This window comes from Pagrus major, chromosome 16 (genome assembly GCF_040436345.1).
Source record: "Pagrus major chromosome 16, Pma_NU_1.0".
NCBI lineage: Eukaryota > Metazoa > Chordata > Actinopteri > Spariformes > Sparidae > Pagrus > Pagrus major.
This window is the reverse complement of record NC_133230.1, coordinates 7,357,889-7,370,110: the sequence shown is the minus strand read 5'-3', so window position 1 is coordinate 7,370,110 and position 12,222 is coordinate 7,357,889. Positions and strand designations below refer to the sequence as shown.

The following is a 12,222-nucleotide window of genomic DNA, read 5'->3' as shown; positions in this document are numbered from 1 at the left end:
GTCTTCATCAGAGTCAAAGTGACTCTCTGTGCTTCCTTGTCCCTTCAGCGATGCATGCTGAGGATCAGATACCCAACAATCGCCTTCCAAAAACAGAGCTCCTGCACGGAAGCCAAGATGACCCTTCACCTCCTGAGCAATTATGCAGATTTGACATTACGTAACACTGCAACTAAAAGGTGGATTAGATGCATTCATTGACCTATCTGTTCAACAAACTCTGCCTGTTTGGATTTATTTATTTCTTGGTTGGGTGAGTGTGTGTGTGTGTGCAGAGAGAGAGAAAAGGGAGAATTGTATCAGGTAGCCGATATGTTTTCCCTCTGCTGAGCTCCTGTGGCTGCGAACAATAGTCAGTGCTGTTTGTCCTTGCTTACCTGGAGCGTTAGTCTCCAGTGAGTCGGAGCAAGACCCAGCCAGTATCTATTCTCCAGGAACACAGCTCCAGTACAGAGACACATTGTCCGCAGCTTTTTTAATTAAAGACCCAGGGTCGACACTCTGTGCCAGGTGACCTGAACTGCTCTGAGCCTACGTGTGTCCACCGCTATACTCTCAGCAGTGGGATAAGTCTCAGTGGATAATTGGAGGTGGAAATGCTATACTGCTATCATGAGATGGAGGAAGGATTATCCACCGAGCACTTTGACTTAAGAGGCGGGGAAAGAGGAATAATGTAATGTTTTCTTCTTCCTACATCCAGACCTTCATTCTCCCACCTTTTACCCTCTCTCTCTCCCCCTCTTTCTGTGTCAGGACCAGGTGAATCGAGAGGGAGGAGGTAGTGGTGTGACTTTCTTTTCCCATTAAAATCCACCTGCTCTTCATCTCTCTAGTATTAGAGAGATTGTTCCAAGCAGGTTTCCTACCAGAGCCGACATGGAGCATCCAGAGAGAAGACTGCCGGTAGCTTTCCTCCTCCTTCTGCCTCTTCTTCTGTCTGTCAGCTGCATCTCCAATCCAAAAACGACAGGTACATCCAAAAGAATTTAAGATGTTGCACGTTTAAAGTATTATTTAAAATGTTTTAAAGGTGGAGTTTGCGAAGAAAATTTGCTTTAATTTTCACTTATCTTGCACCTTTGTTCAGTCTGCTGGTGTGTAGTGTCTGACGCCGAGGAGCAGAAGTGTCTGGATTTGGCCGGGAACGCCACAGCTCTGAATATTAGAGGATCTTTGCAATGTGTCCGTGGCCTGAACAGCAGAGACTGCATGGACAAAATCAAGGTACCTGCAGAAACAGGGATGGGGAAGTGTATTGTCCAGTTGGGATTTTCACATTCATCAATTACTCCACAAAAATGAGACATTTGGTGCATAGATCTTCAGCAGTTCTTCCAGACAATTTAGTTTTACACCATCTCAATATGTCCACATCTTCATTAAAGGGGCACTATGTAGTTTTGGTGAATAAATTAATATTAATATTAATGAGGTAATAATTTTTTTCCCCATAATTGAATAAACAAGCTGTTCTCAGAGGAAAATAAGGTCACAGAACACTGTTTGAAGCTCGAAAGGTGGCAGGGTCTGCCACATATAAACAAAGTAAAAAAGCATGTTTTGTTTATTTAGTTTGTTTAGACATATAAATAAGTCAGTTAAGACCTTTCTCCTGATTGAAATGTCTTTCCCGAAACTACATAGTGCACCTTTAATTGGCCACATTTAGTTTTATACATAAATATCTGTAATGTATCAATCATTATTCTGATCGCAGGTCTATCAGATTGATGCAATCTGAGATATTTTCAGCTGCTCGAAACACAAAAACACGTTTGTTTTTTATTCAGCATCTGTTGCTATCTCACACGATTTGGGAAAAACAAGCATCCTGAAGTCATTTGACATTGACATATGAAATGTGTTTTTTTTTCCCTTTTTCCTAGAATGGGACAGCAGATGCTGCCTCCATGACTGCAGATGACATCTATGCTGCTGGCCTCTGCCACGGCCTGGAGCTTTCTGCAGGGGAGTCTCACAATGGAGTGGGTAAGTCACAGGTTTGAGCCTCGCAGCGCTAATACTTAAAAAAGGTCTGTTCAACTTGTTAGAGCCACATTTACGATGCGTAGACAAATTATTCTTGTATCTTTATTAATAATTTTCTATTTTTTCATGTTGCCTTTATTTAGAAATGATTCCCACTTGCTTTCTCTACAGATGGTATTAGCTACTACGTGGTGGCGATGGCTCGTCGGTCCTCCTCAGACCTGTCCCTGCTGGAGATGCACGAACGCAGCTCCTGTCACCCCGGGATACGCACCACGGTGGGGTGGACAGTTCCTATCGGCTACCTGGTCAACACTTCCCAGATTAGCATCGGGGAGCAGTGCAACTTCCCCAAAGGTGAGACGGGAGAGCTGTGTGTGTCTGTGTGTGTGTCTGTGTGTCTGTGTGTGTGTGTGTGTGGATGTGTGGAAGCTATATGAGAGGTTCAGAGGAGGGGAGCAGTGATGTGGAATGAAGAGTGAAGGGATGGAGAGGACTGGAGGTAAGAGGAGAAGAGTCAGTTGGAGAACAGTGCATCTGTCTCAGTAAATGTGAGATTGGTGTGTGTGTGTGTGTGTGTGTGTGTGTGTGTGTGCGGGTGTATTGATGCACGGAAAGACACACTGAAAGGCTGTAGTTTCTTCAAGAGTGGTAGAGGGAAGCAAGACGGAGGAGATGAATATCTTTTAAAGGAAAGACATTCATCTTTTCTTTATCTTTTCTTATTGTCATCACATCCCGTAAAAAGAACAAAAGCAACAATGAGCTGATCCCAAGTCTGTTATCTCTTAATCCTCTTTGCCAAAGTGTTCAATTTTAGTCCAAAAATGATGAAAAACATAAAATAACCAAGGTATTGCACTGGGTGACACAATTCCTGTTAATGATACAATAGTGCATCTTTAACTGACAAATAGAGCCTAAATGTGGCAACTAATGATTATTTTCATTACCAATTAATCTGCCAATTCTTTTTTAAATGAATCAATTAATAATTTGGTCCATAAGAAGGGTTGAAGGGTTAAATATACACTACACTTGTCTTGAAGTATAATTCTAGAGGAGTGCGGGATGAGTCGAAGTGGCTAATTGGAGGGCTGGCTTTTAAATTAAAAATTAATTGTTCTAACTCATTGTCTTTGTCTTTTTTCACCAGCCGTTGGCAACTTCTTTGGTTACAGCTGTGTGCCGGGCGTTAAGGATCCCCAGCACGACCCCAGAGGCAACAACCCCAAGAACCTGTGTGAGGCCTGTATAGGAGACGAGAACGACCGACACATCTGCGTCAACAACCACAGAGAGAGGCACTACGGCGAGGCGGGGGCGCTGAGGTGATAACATGGGAAACAATACACTAATGAGACCCAGAGGTGGAGTAGTTATTACGAGCTCCGCCTCCGTGTTTCTACTATTTTATATTTATTTCGGCTACTGTCTCCTTAAAGGGGAAATAGTAAGTAATTAGAGCTGCCTGCTCTGAAAAAAAGATAATACAGTGATTTTATTTATTTGTATTTACCCATTTATTTGACAGGGACTTTACATGGAGGCATTGTTACATTTAATTAAAATGCAACCAGTCAAATGTATATAAGGCCTCTAGCCGTGGATAAGTGTGTAATGTAATGTATTTTTTAAGAGTCTGTTAAAGGCATTAAAGGATAAGTTCACCCAATAAAGGAAAATTTAGTCACTCAACTGCACGTCAATGGAGATTCAGGTGAAGTTTCCGGAGTTGCACAGTAAAGAAGCGTTGCAGCATTCTCCTAAACAACTGAAGTAGAAGGGAACTTGTTACATTACTTGCACCCTCGACACACGGTCGACGTTGTGCACCAACTTCAGACAGGGTGCATGCTAACGCCCTTAGCTTAGCAGCTACAGTGAAGATTTTGGCTAAAAAAAGGTGTAAATAACGTCTTTTCACATCAATTTGGGAACTCAGGGCATGCGGAGACGTGAATTACGCTTTTTGGATTATGGACACATTTTATGTTGTCTTTCAGTTGCTGTTTTACATTTTAAAACAGGTCCCCATCTACTTCAGTTGTTTAGGAGAATGCTGTAACTCTGTTCTGCTCTGAATGTCAAGAAATGTTTCGTGGACTACAAAACTTAACCTAACTACATATCGGTATGGGGGTGAGAATATAATGACAGAATTTTCATTTCTGGGTGAACTTATCCTTTAACTATGACTATCACAGAGAGAACACACACTTTGGATGACTCCTGTGCACTGCAAGTTCATTTTGATGGCAGTTTCACTCGTCTCGCCTGCATGTTTTAATAACAGACAATGAGATAATTTCATTCACATTGATATTGCTATGTGTTATAACGCCCTAGTGCTCAGTAAAATGGCCTTTGGCATATTAGTGAGTGCGTTTGAGATGGGAATAAAAGGGCCACAGGAGTTGCTTTTAATTCTTGAAGTGCAACAATAGCCGGCAGATGGAGTTTAATTATGCTCTCCAGAGTCGTGCTGTTACAATAACGCAATCCCACGTGTGCTGGTTTTCCCACTTCATTCATGTTTTGATCTATTTGTGGATCAAATGAGTGTGATGATTCATGTGTTTCATGTTTTTTTCTTCCAGGTGTGTCGCAGAGAACCTCGGCGACGTGGCCTTTGTCAAACACACAACCATCTTTGAGAATTCGGATGGTCAGTGTCATTGTGTATTTTATGGATTGCTCCGCTGGTTATATAATGACATAATTTAATAATTTAAGTGATTTATGATGAGGTTACTCTGGGACAGCAGGGAGTGCTAGTCCCTGTCAAGACACAGGATGTCAGTGTTTCACAAGCTTTCTCAGACGGGTGTTTTACAGTGTGTGAAATCCAGAATACAATGAACAGATAACACAGAAATGATATGATGCATGATATGTGTGTTTGTGATCAGAAGTAGACAAAGAGGGAGATAGATTAAACAATAAGATCAAAAGTGGGAGAGGAAGGGAAACAGATTTACAAACAGAAAGGGACAGATAGTGGTTCAGACGTTTTTGTCCAGCTAAGAAATGCCCTAATTCTCTGTTTGCTGCATCTGCTCCTCCGCTTTGGGCAACATCCAAAATTAATGGTGATCATTATCGCAGTCACGCTACACAGACCCTGCTGGTACAGCCGGAAAGGAGCAGTTTGACACCCAGCTCCACAAACACTGTAGCTGTTTAACGAAGCATGCTTTCTCATATGGTACAGAAATGTCCGGAGTCACACCAATTAACGGAGGTCAAGAAAACACAGAAGGCCTGTGCTGTTGTCTAGGGAGGGAGAAAGTAGCTTCAAGGTGGCCTATCTTTTCCCTCTAATTATTTGTTTGGATAAACAGGGTTTTGTTTGCTTTTTAAACTCTTAAAGTAGGCGGCCGACCACAGCTCTCGGAATTTTAAATGTCATATATTTGTTTATATCAAAAATATAAAATCAACATCCAGATTAAGCCCTAAATGAGATATACTATAGTACAAAACTAACTACACCTTTTTTAGGGCATATAAACAACACTGCAACATGTCCACGGATAGAAGTTGGACAGTACTGTGTGTAAGACTGATGTAATGAAACACAAATAAGACAGCTAATGAATAGTAGTAGTAGTTGCCAACTGGGAACTTGGAAATTATGACTTTCCAGTTCAAATGGAGCGCACCATTAGTTACCATTAACTGTACTGGTCATAACAAACCAAATAAGGCTGTAATACCACCCTTTAAGATGAGCCCCAACTCCCTTCGTCGTAAAAGGGTCAGTTGCTGAGCTTTTCTCTTATTTTTTAGCTTTATTGAAAAACTTGCAAGTGCTGCTTCTTCCAGTGGGAGTTCTAACTGGGCTTGAAATAAAAATCTGACACACCTCGACTCCTCTCCTGCCCAGGTAAGAACCAGGAGTCCTGGGCCCTGGATCTGGAGCTGGAGGACCTGAAGCTGCTGTGCCCAGATGGAAGTGAGGCCGGCCTGGACGAGTATGAGCGATGCCACCTGGCAGCTGTCCCCACTAATGCTGTGGTGGTGCGCACGGAGGACAAGTGTCGCGTCTGGAAGTACCTGGAACGTTTACAGGTGGGTGTGGACTCCTGTAATTGCATCAGCTGTGTGTTTGTGTGTGTGTGTGTTATTCTCCAGGTGTGTGTTTATGTCTGTCTCATATCTCGGTGGAGTCTGTGTTATTGATCAGCACGTCTCAGGGCGCAGGTTTCTGCTAAACCGTCATCCTTCTTCTTTACTGAGTGTGTGTGTGTGTGTGGGAGACACCAGGATGACTGATACATCCTGTGCTCATCCCGCCGCTACACACACAAGGAAACACACACGTACGCAGAGCACGCCAACGCACATCCATGCATGCCCTCATGCATTAAGTCCTGTCACACACTTTCTCTCTCTTGCAGAATGTGTTTGGCAACGCCACCGAGGGCTTCCGCCTGTTCAGCTCAGCAGGCTACGGCGCGTCCGATCTGCTCTTCAATGATGCCACCCACCACCTGCAGAGGGTTCTGGGTAGCTACACCTCTTGGCTGGGCCCCACTTACACCGCCGTGCTGCAAGCCTTCGAGTGTGAGGGTAAGAGTGTGTGTGCCTGTGTGTATTAGTGTGTTGAAGAGCGGGTGGCTAAGTGGTTGGAGGATTTAGCTCTCCATAGTGTGTGTGTGTGTGTATCCACTGCAGCTGTTCTCATAATTGCACTTTCTTCCAACAGGCTTCTGCTGATGGAACAGGAGGAAGACATCCAGCGCATCAACTTCCACCCCATCCCTCTGTCTCCGTCCTCCCGTTCTGCCTTCCCTCCCCACCATCTGTGTCCCTCCGCCACTCCGTCTCGCCATCTCTCATCCTCTCTGCTTTGCTCTTCGTGTTACGTTTTTCTCCCTGCATTCCTGCCGCCCGTCCTCCATCATTATGTCCTCGTCCTGCTGCAACCTAGCGCTTTCCTCTAGTGTGTTGCTGGCTGGCGGGGTAGGACATCGCTAAGAGGGGCTAATCAGCTAAGAGAAAAACTTCAGAAACTGTCCCTGAAAAATGAGCTTAGTTTGAGGAAGGACACAGAAGAATAGGCTAGAAATATAAAACAATAAACTAGAAAAGGAGTGCAGGTTAATGAGTGTTGTAGTAGCAGTGTTTTTTGACTGATCACCCCTTGAATTACCCCATAACATGAAACATCTTCCCCTACGAAAAAAAAAAGTCCTGTTAAATGTTCCTACCCTGTATGTTTGTTGGGAAACTGTGTCCCCTCTAGTTGCATTAGTCTAAGCTGCAGTACCACCCCTCCCTCCTCCCACAGGGTCTGTCTCTGGCACTGAACAACTGGGTGCTATTAGCTTAGAAAGTCTCAGTTACTGTATGTGTGTGTGAGTATACACTTTTTCCCACAGCCATTATTGCCCTAATTGGAAGTCTGGCATGTTATACTGTTTTTGTGTGAGAAAGTGTGTGAGCATGTGTGTGTGTGTACGTTTACGTGCCTATGTGTTAGTTTGTTGCTGCTTTCCCATGGCTTGTATAGCTAATGACTTCGGATCACCGCTTTCTCACGTCTGGTATGGTGGACCGGACCGTGCCAGCTCTCGGTGTATTGTTACACTATACAGTTTATACAAGAGTAACTGGATTAGGGCTTTGGGTTGCCTTCAGTGATCCCTGAGAGAGTAGTTTTTTTTAAAAAAGCTTTCATAATTTTCTTTAGCATCACCCAAAACTCCCAAAATGTGCTTTCCAAAACCTGCTTTGTGTTTCCTGCTTCGACACATAAAGGAATATTTGTGTGTTTTTCTGCAACTTATCATCTATACTTTTTTTTTAAGTAAAAATAGTGAAACGCTGACAATGATAGAAGGTATGTGTTACTAATAGGAGGATGTTCGAGAATGATGTTATAAGCAGAAATTAGTCAGTAAAGGACTGTCATTAAGACAAGTATTAACTAATTAATATGCTTTGAAGAAATAGTGATTGTCAAAATAGGATAAGAGATCATTTATTTTTCTGACATATTGAAAGGATAAGTTCGGTCATTATCGACTCACCTGCATGCCGATGGAAAGCCAGGTGAAGTTTCTTAGTTAACATTTCTGGAGCATCACAGCAAAAGAGCGTTGCAGCAGTCTCCTAAACAACTGAAGCAGATGGGGACTTGTCTGGCGTAATCCAATCCAGAGGCCCAGAGATCCCAAAATGATTTGAAAAAACGTTATGTACACCCTCAACGTCGAGCTTGTGCACCCACTTCACACGGGGAACACGGTAACGCTTTTAGCATTAGCAGCTATGGCGAAGATTTTGACTTTAAAATGGTGTAAATATCATCTTTTCAAATCAATTTAGGGTTTTGGGGTTTCTGTAGACTTGGATTATGCTGGATGAGCTGTTGGATGTCTCCCTCTCCTTTAAAGCTTATTTTGCTCCCTTCATGCACGGAAATAGATGCGTCCGTTTCAGACGATATAACCGTCACTGCTCACATACTTCCATGGCTGTTAAGGGATACAACCACTAGAGGGAACCGCTCAGAGCCTAATCGGTCTTGCGCGGACCTCCACCTCTCCTTCATCACTGTCCAATCTTCTCCCAGCTGTTCTTTCTGAAGTAACCTCATACAGATGTTTAAAACTTGTAGAACCTCTCCTCAAAAAGTTTTACCATTTTAAAACTTCTTTCTTCTGTCCTGTGGCTGTGTCTCACTTAAATCACTGGCTACGCTGCTACACTACACCCCAAGCCTACTGGAGGTACGGCTCCATTGGTCCGTATCTGTAAGATTGTTGTTTAGGAAAATGCTGCGATGCTGTTTTGCTGTGAAGCTCCAGAAATATTTCCTGGATAATGACTGAATTTTCACTTTTGGGTGAACTTATCCTTTAAGGAGCTGTAATCAAAGAATCACGAGCCTTACTTGACCCACAGAATCATGTACTGTAAAAACTGTGATCCTTGGCTTCGCTTGTCGCCTCCACCTTTATTATTTCTCTCACATCCTGCACGGCAGAGGCTCGGCAATAAACTGATAAACCGGATGAAGTTCTCCTCGTCAAACTGTGGTTTTTGACCTCATCGCACTGGAAGAAATCCAGAGAGTTAGAACTAGTACAACAGATACAAATACAGGAATGTATTTGGCAGGTTTTAGCAGGACTGTTTAAAGTTAAATACTGTGATATTTCTTCTTGTGATTGTGCAAGATTAAGGCCGTCACAATCCTCAAGAGGCAATATTGTGTGAAGGATAGACTCATATCTATTGTACTAATTCGACTCTGTGTTTGAACCATTGGTGCTGTTTGTATCTACTGTTGTCCGACAGTCTTCAAAGAGGCTTCATGTAAATACTCCTCCTGAATATGTAGTGCTGCAAACCTTCTTTTTTTTTTTCTCTCTCAACCAATTAAATGAATGATGATAAAGAAAATAATCCTCCCTAGTCCCTTTTCTCGCTGACTTCTAATTATCCTGAAACAGTTTTATGATATCTGTGTGGAAATGAATTATGCTTGATATCATCTCTCTTGCTCCATCTCACACTCCCATCTCCTCAGCTCAGAAATAGGCTGTTTGCTCTGTCTCGGTCGTTTGGGAGAGGGAGGAGAGAATGAAGGGAAACTGAGCTCACACACACACACACACACACACACACACAAAGACCTGCATACAGAGACTCAGGTGCTCACTCAGGTGGAGAGAAGCCCCTCCCAGGTAGACAGGTGAATCAGGGACACGCCATCTTTGTAGGTGGTCTCCACGTGCAGAGACAGACTTGTAGTCATCGTGCATCCAAAATGCCCCCGCTGGCACTGCGTTAACAGCATTAATCCTGTAGAGAAAGTCTGTGCCAGTGATGGAGGGGAACCATTTAGCAGCGAGCAGATACTGTAGATTGAACTGCATTGCAGCAGAGTGCTGCAATCGCTCTCAATCCTCGCCTCTCTCCTTCTCTCCCTCTCTCACACGCCGGCCATTTTTGCCGTAATGCACAAATAAAAACAACTAACGAGGCCCGTATACAACCCACTCAACCTTGAGGTGTGGGCGCAAGAGAGAGGAAAGTGTGTCAGTGCCAGTGTCAGTGCCAGTGGTGGGGGGTGGGGGGTGGGGAGTAAGAAAGTAAGTCATAATTTAATCATTTCATTTTATAGGCTCGTACAGTCAAGCTCCCCCCAAATTAACAGTCAAAACTAATATAACAAACATGAACTGGGGACATAAAAACACGCATAAATACAGATGAGACGCAGGAAAATAAGTACTAGTACTGTGACAGTATGAAAAACACAGGCTGAAATCCATTTAGCTATTACTGATGCAAGTATTACTGGTACATTACTGTGCAAGCAGCAGTTTAATGTTGTTGCTGGTTGTGGTGGAGCTAATTCTAACTGCTTTATATGCTGTTGGGTAATTTAATCTATTGCTAAGAACCATATCTAATGTTTGTATGTATAAGAGGAGCAGAAGTAAATGGAAATACTTCAACATTTGATTTGGCTCATAACGCTACTTGGCTGTATTTCCATTTTATGACGCAGCACTTCTATTCTACTGCGTCTTAAAAGGGGAAAACTTTACTTGTTATTTATGTTTTTAATTTTCTCATTAGCTATTGAGATTTCACAAAGCAAACAGCTTTTCGTTTCATAAAATATGATGCAAGATGGATTAAACTACCCAATAATGCTTCAGTTAATCAAAATTGGCAACTTTTGACAAGCTGCAACATGAAAAGTAGTGGAAATTGGTGGAAAATGATATTTATGACACTTTTCTACTGTAGACTTAACGGCTGAATAAACTCACATTTTGTTCTGTGTTGTTATTTGCAACTCACTTGGAAACACTCGGGGGAAAGTTGTCTGTTGAAGTTTCAGTATTGGATCTGAATACTTTAATAAGTTCCACCTTTTACTTGCATCCTCATGCATCAGTAGTAGTCCAGTAGTTTGCATTTTGCAGTGATGGAATGTAACTAAGTACATTTACTCAAGTACTGTACTTGAATGCAATTTTGATGTGATGTATTCACATTTTCTGCTACTTTATACCTCCACTCCACTACATTTTGGAGGCAAATGTTGGACTTTTAACTGCATTTATTTTATTACTTTAGTTACTAGTTACTTGGAGATTACATGCTACATCAGAGCCAAAGTAGAACTTTTTTTAAATTAAGTTATTTCATCAGCAATCAGATAAATGTTATACATTTAATATCAGATACTTTAAGACTTTTACACAAGTACTATTCGCATGTGCAACCTTTTCTTTTACCAAAGTTGTATTTTAACACAATATCTTTACTTTTACTCAACTTTTGTGTAATTTTAACAACACTGCATTTTTTGTACTTTTGCACATTTCGCTGCAAATACTTGTACTCGAGTACTTCCTCCTGCGTGTGAATCCCAGTGAGCCAATAAAAGTATGACGACGCGCGTGTGGATGTGTGTGTGTGTGTGTGTGTGGGCGTAAAGCCGTGCAGGCGTGCCATCCCGCGTGTTTGCGGGTGTCTTTATCTCAGCTGGCACGGGTGACGGCGCGGACTTGAGACAATTTGACCGCAGGGTTGCGAGGCGAGAGCGGCGGAGAAGACAGGGGGTGACAGTGATGGAGGGAGAGGAGAGCGACGAGTGACAGGTAATCCATCAGAGGCGTTACTGTCATTATTCAATTACCACCCATCCTTAGCGCTCCTGATCACCCCAACACACACACACACACACACACACACACACACACACACACATACACACAAGCCACGGGCCCCCACACTCACACATGGGAAGTTGCATCGAAGTGTTGGATCCTCTTACACGAGGTGGGTTTGTGCGGTGTGGGAGGTGAGGTGAGTCGGGACACGGGGCTTGGCACCGGTTCTTTATATGCTTTTAGTGCAGCAGACCTTTAAATCTCCACTCCTTCCTCTCTCATGTCCTCTACTCCCCCCTCATCTCTCTCTCTCTCTCCCTCCATCTCCAGTTCCCACCGTCTCCCCCTCTCCTCCTCCTCCTCCTCCTCCTCCTCTCCCTCTCCACAGTTCATTCCGTCTCCTGAGCCCGGCGCCGATAAGGAACATGGAGTATGATTAGACGCCAGTGACACCGGGCTTATCGCTCTGCTCCCGTAACGCTCCCCAGATCACTTACACAATAATAGCCAAGCGGCACAAACACACACACACACACACACACACACACACACACACACACACACACACACACACACACACAGA

General features: G+C 43.2%; 1 protein-coding gene across 1 annotated transcript; it reads left to right on the top strand.

Moving 5' to 3' along the window:
• Window positions 1-879: 879 nt before the first annotated feature.
• On the top strand, window positions 880-6,941 carry otomp (otolith matrix protein). The gene is made up of 9 exons (XM_073483114.1): window positions 880-973; window positions 1,091-1,227; window positions 1,890-1,992; window positions 2,164-2,349; window positions 3,149-3,323; window positions 4,593-4,660; window positions 5,882-6,066; window positions 6,396-6,577; window positions 6,704-6,941. The coding sequence occupies exons 1-9, from the start codon at window positions 880-882 to the stop codon at window positions 6,939-6,941; spliced, it is 1,368 nt and encodes a 455-aa protein (XP_073339215.1).
• The last annotated feature ends 5,281 nt before the right edge of the window (window positions 6,942-12,222 follow it).

What these genes read in the sequence shown, in the direction of transcription:
- otomp (XM_073483114.1), top strand. Translation starts at nt 880, where the DNA reads ATGGAGCATCCAGAGAGAAGACTGCCGGTAGCTTTCCTCCTCCTTCTG. An exon ending in GGAGTCTCACAATGGAGTGG is followed by an intron (nt 1,993 to 2,163) that starts GTAAGTCACAGG and finishes CTTTCTCTACAG; the next exon opens with ATGGTATTAGCTACTACGTG. An exon ending in AGTACCTGGAACGTTTACAG is followed by an intron (nt 6,067 to 6,395) that starts GTGGGTGTGGAC and finishes TCTCTCTTGCAG; the next exon opens with AATGTGTTTGGCAACGCCAC.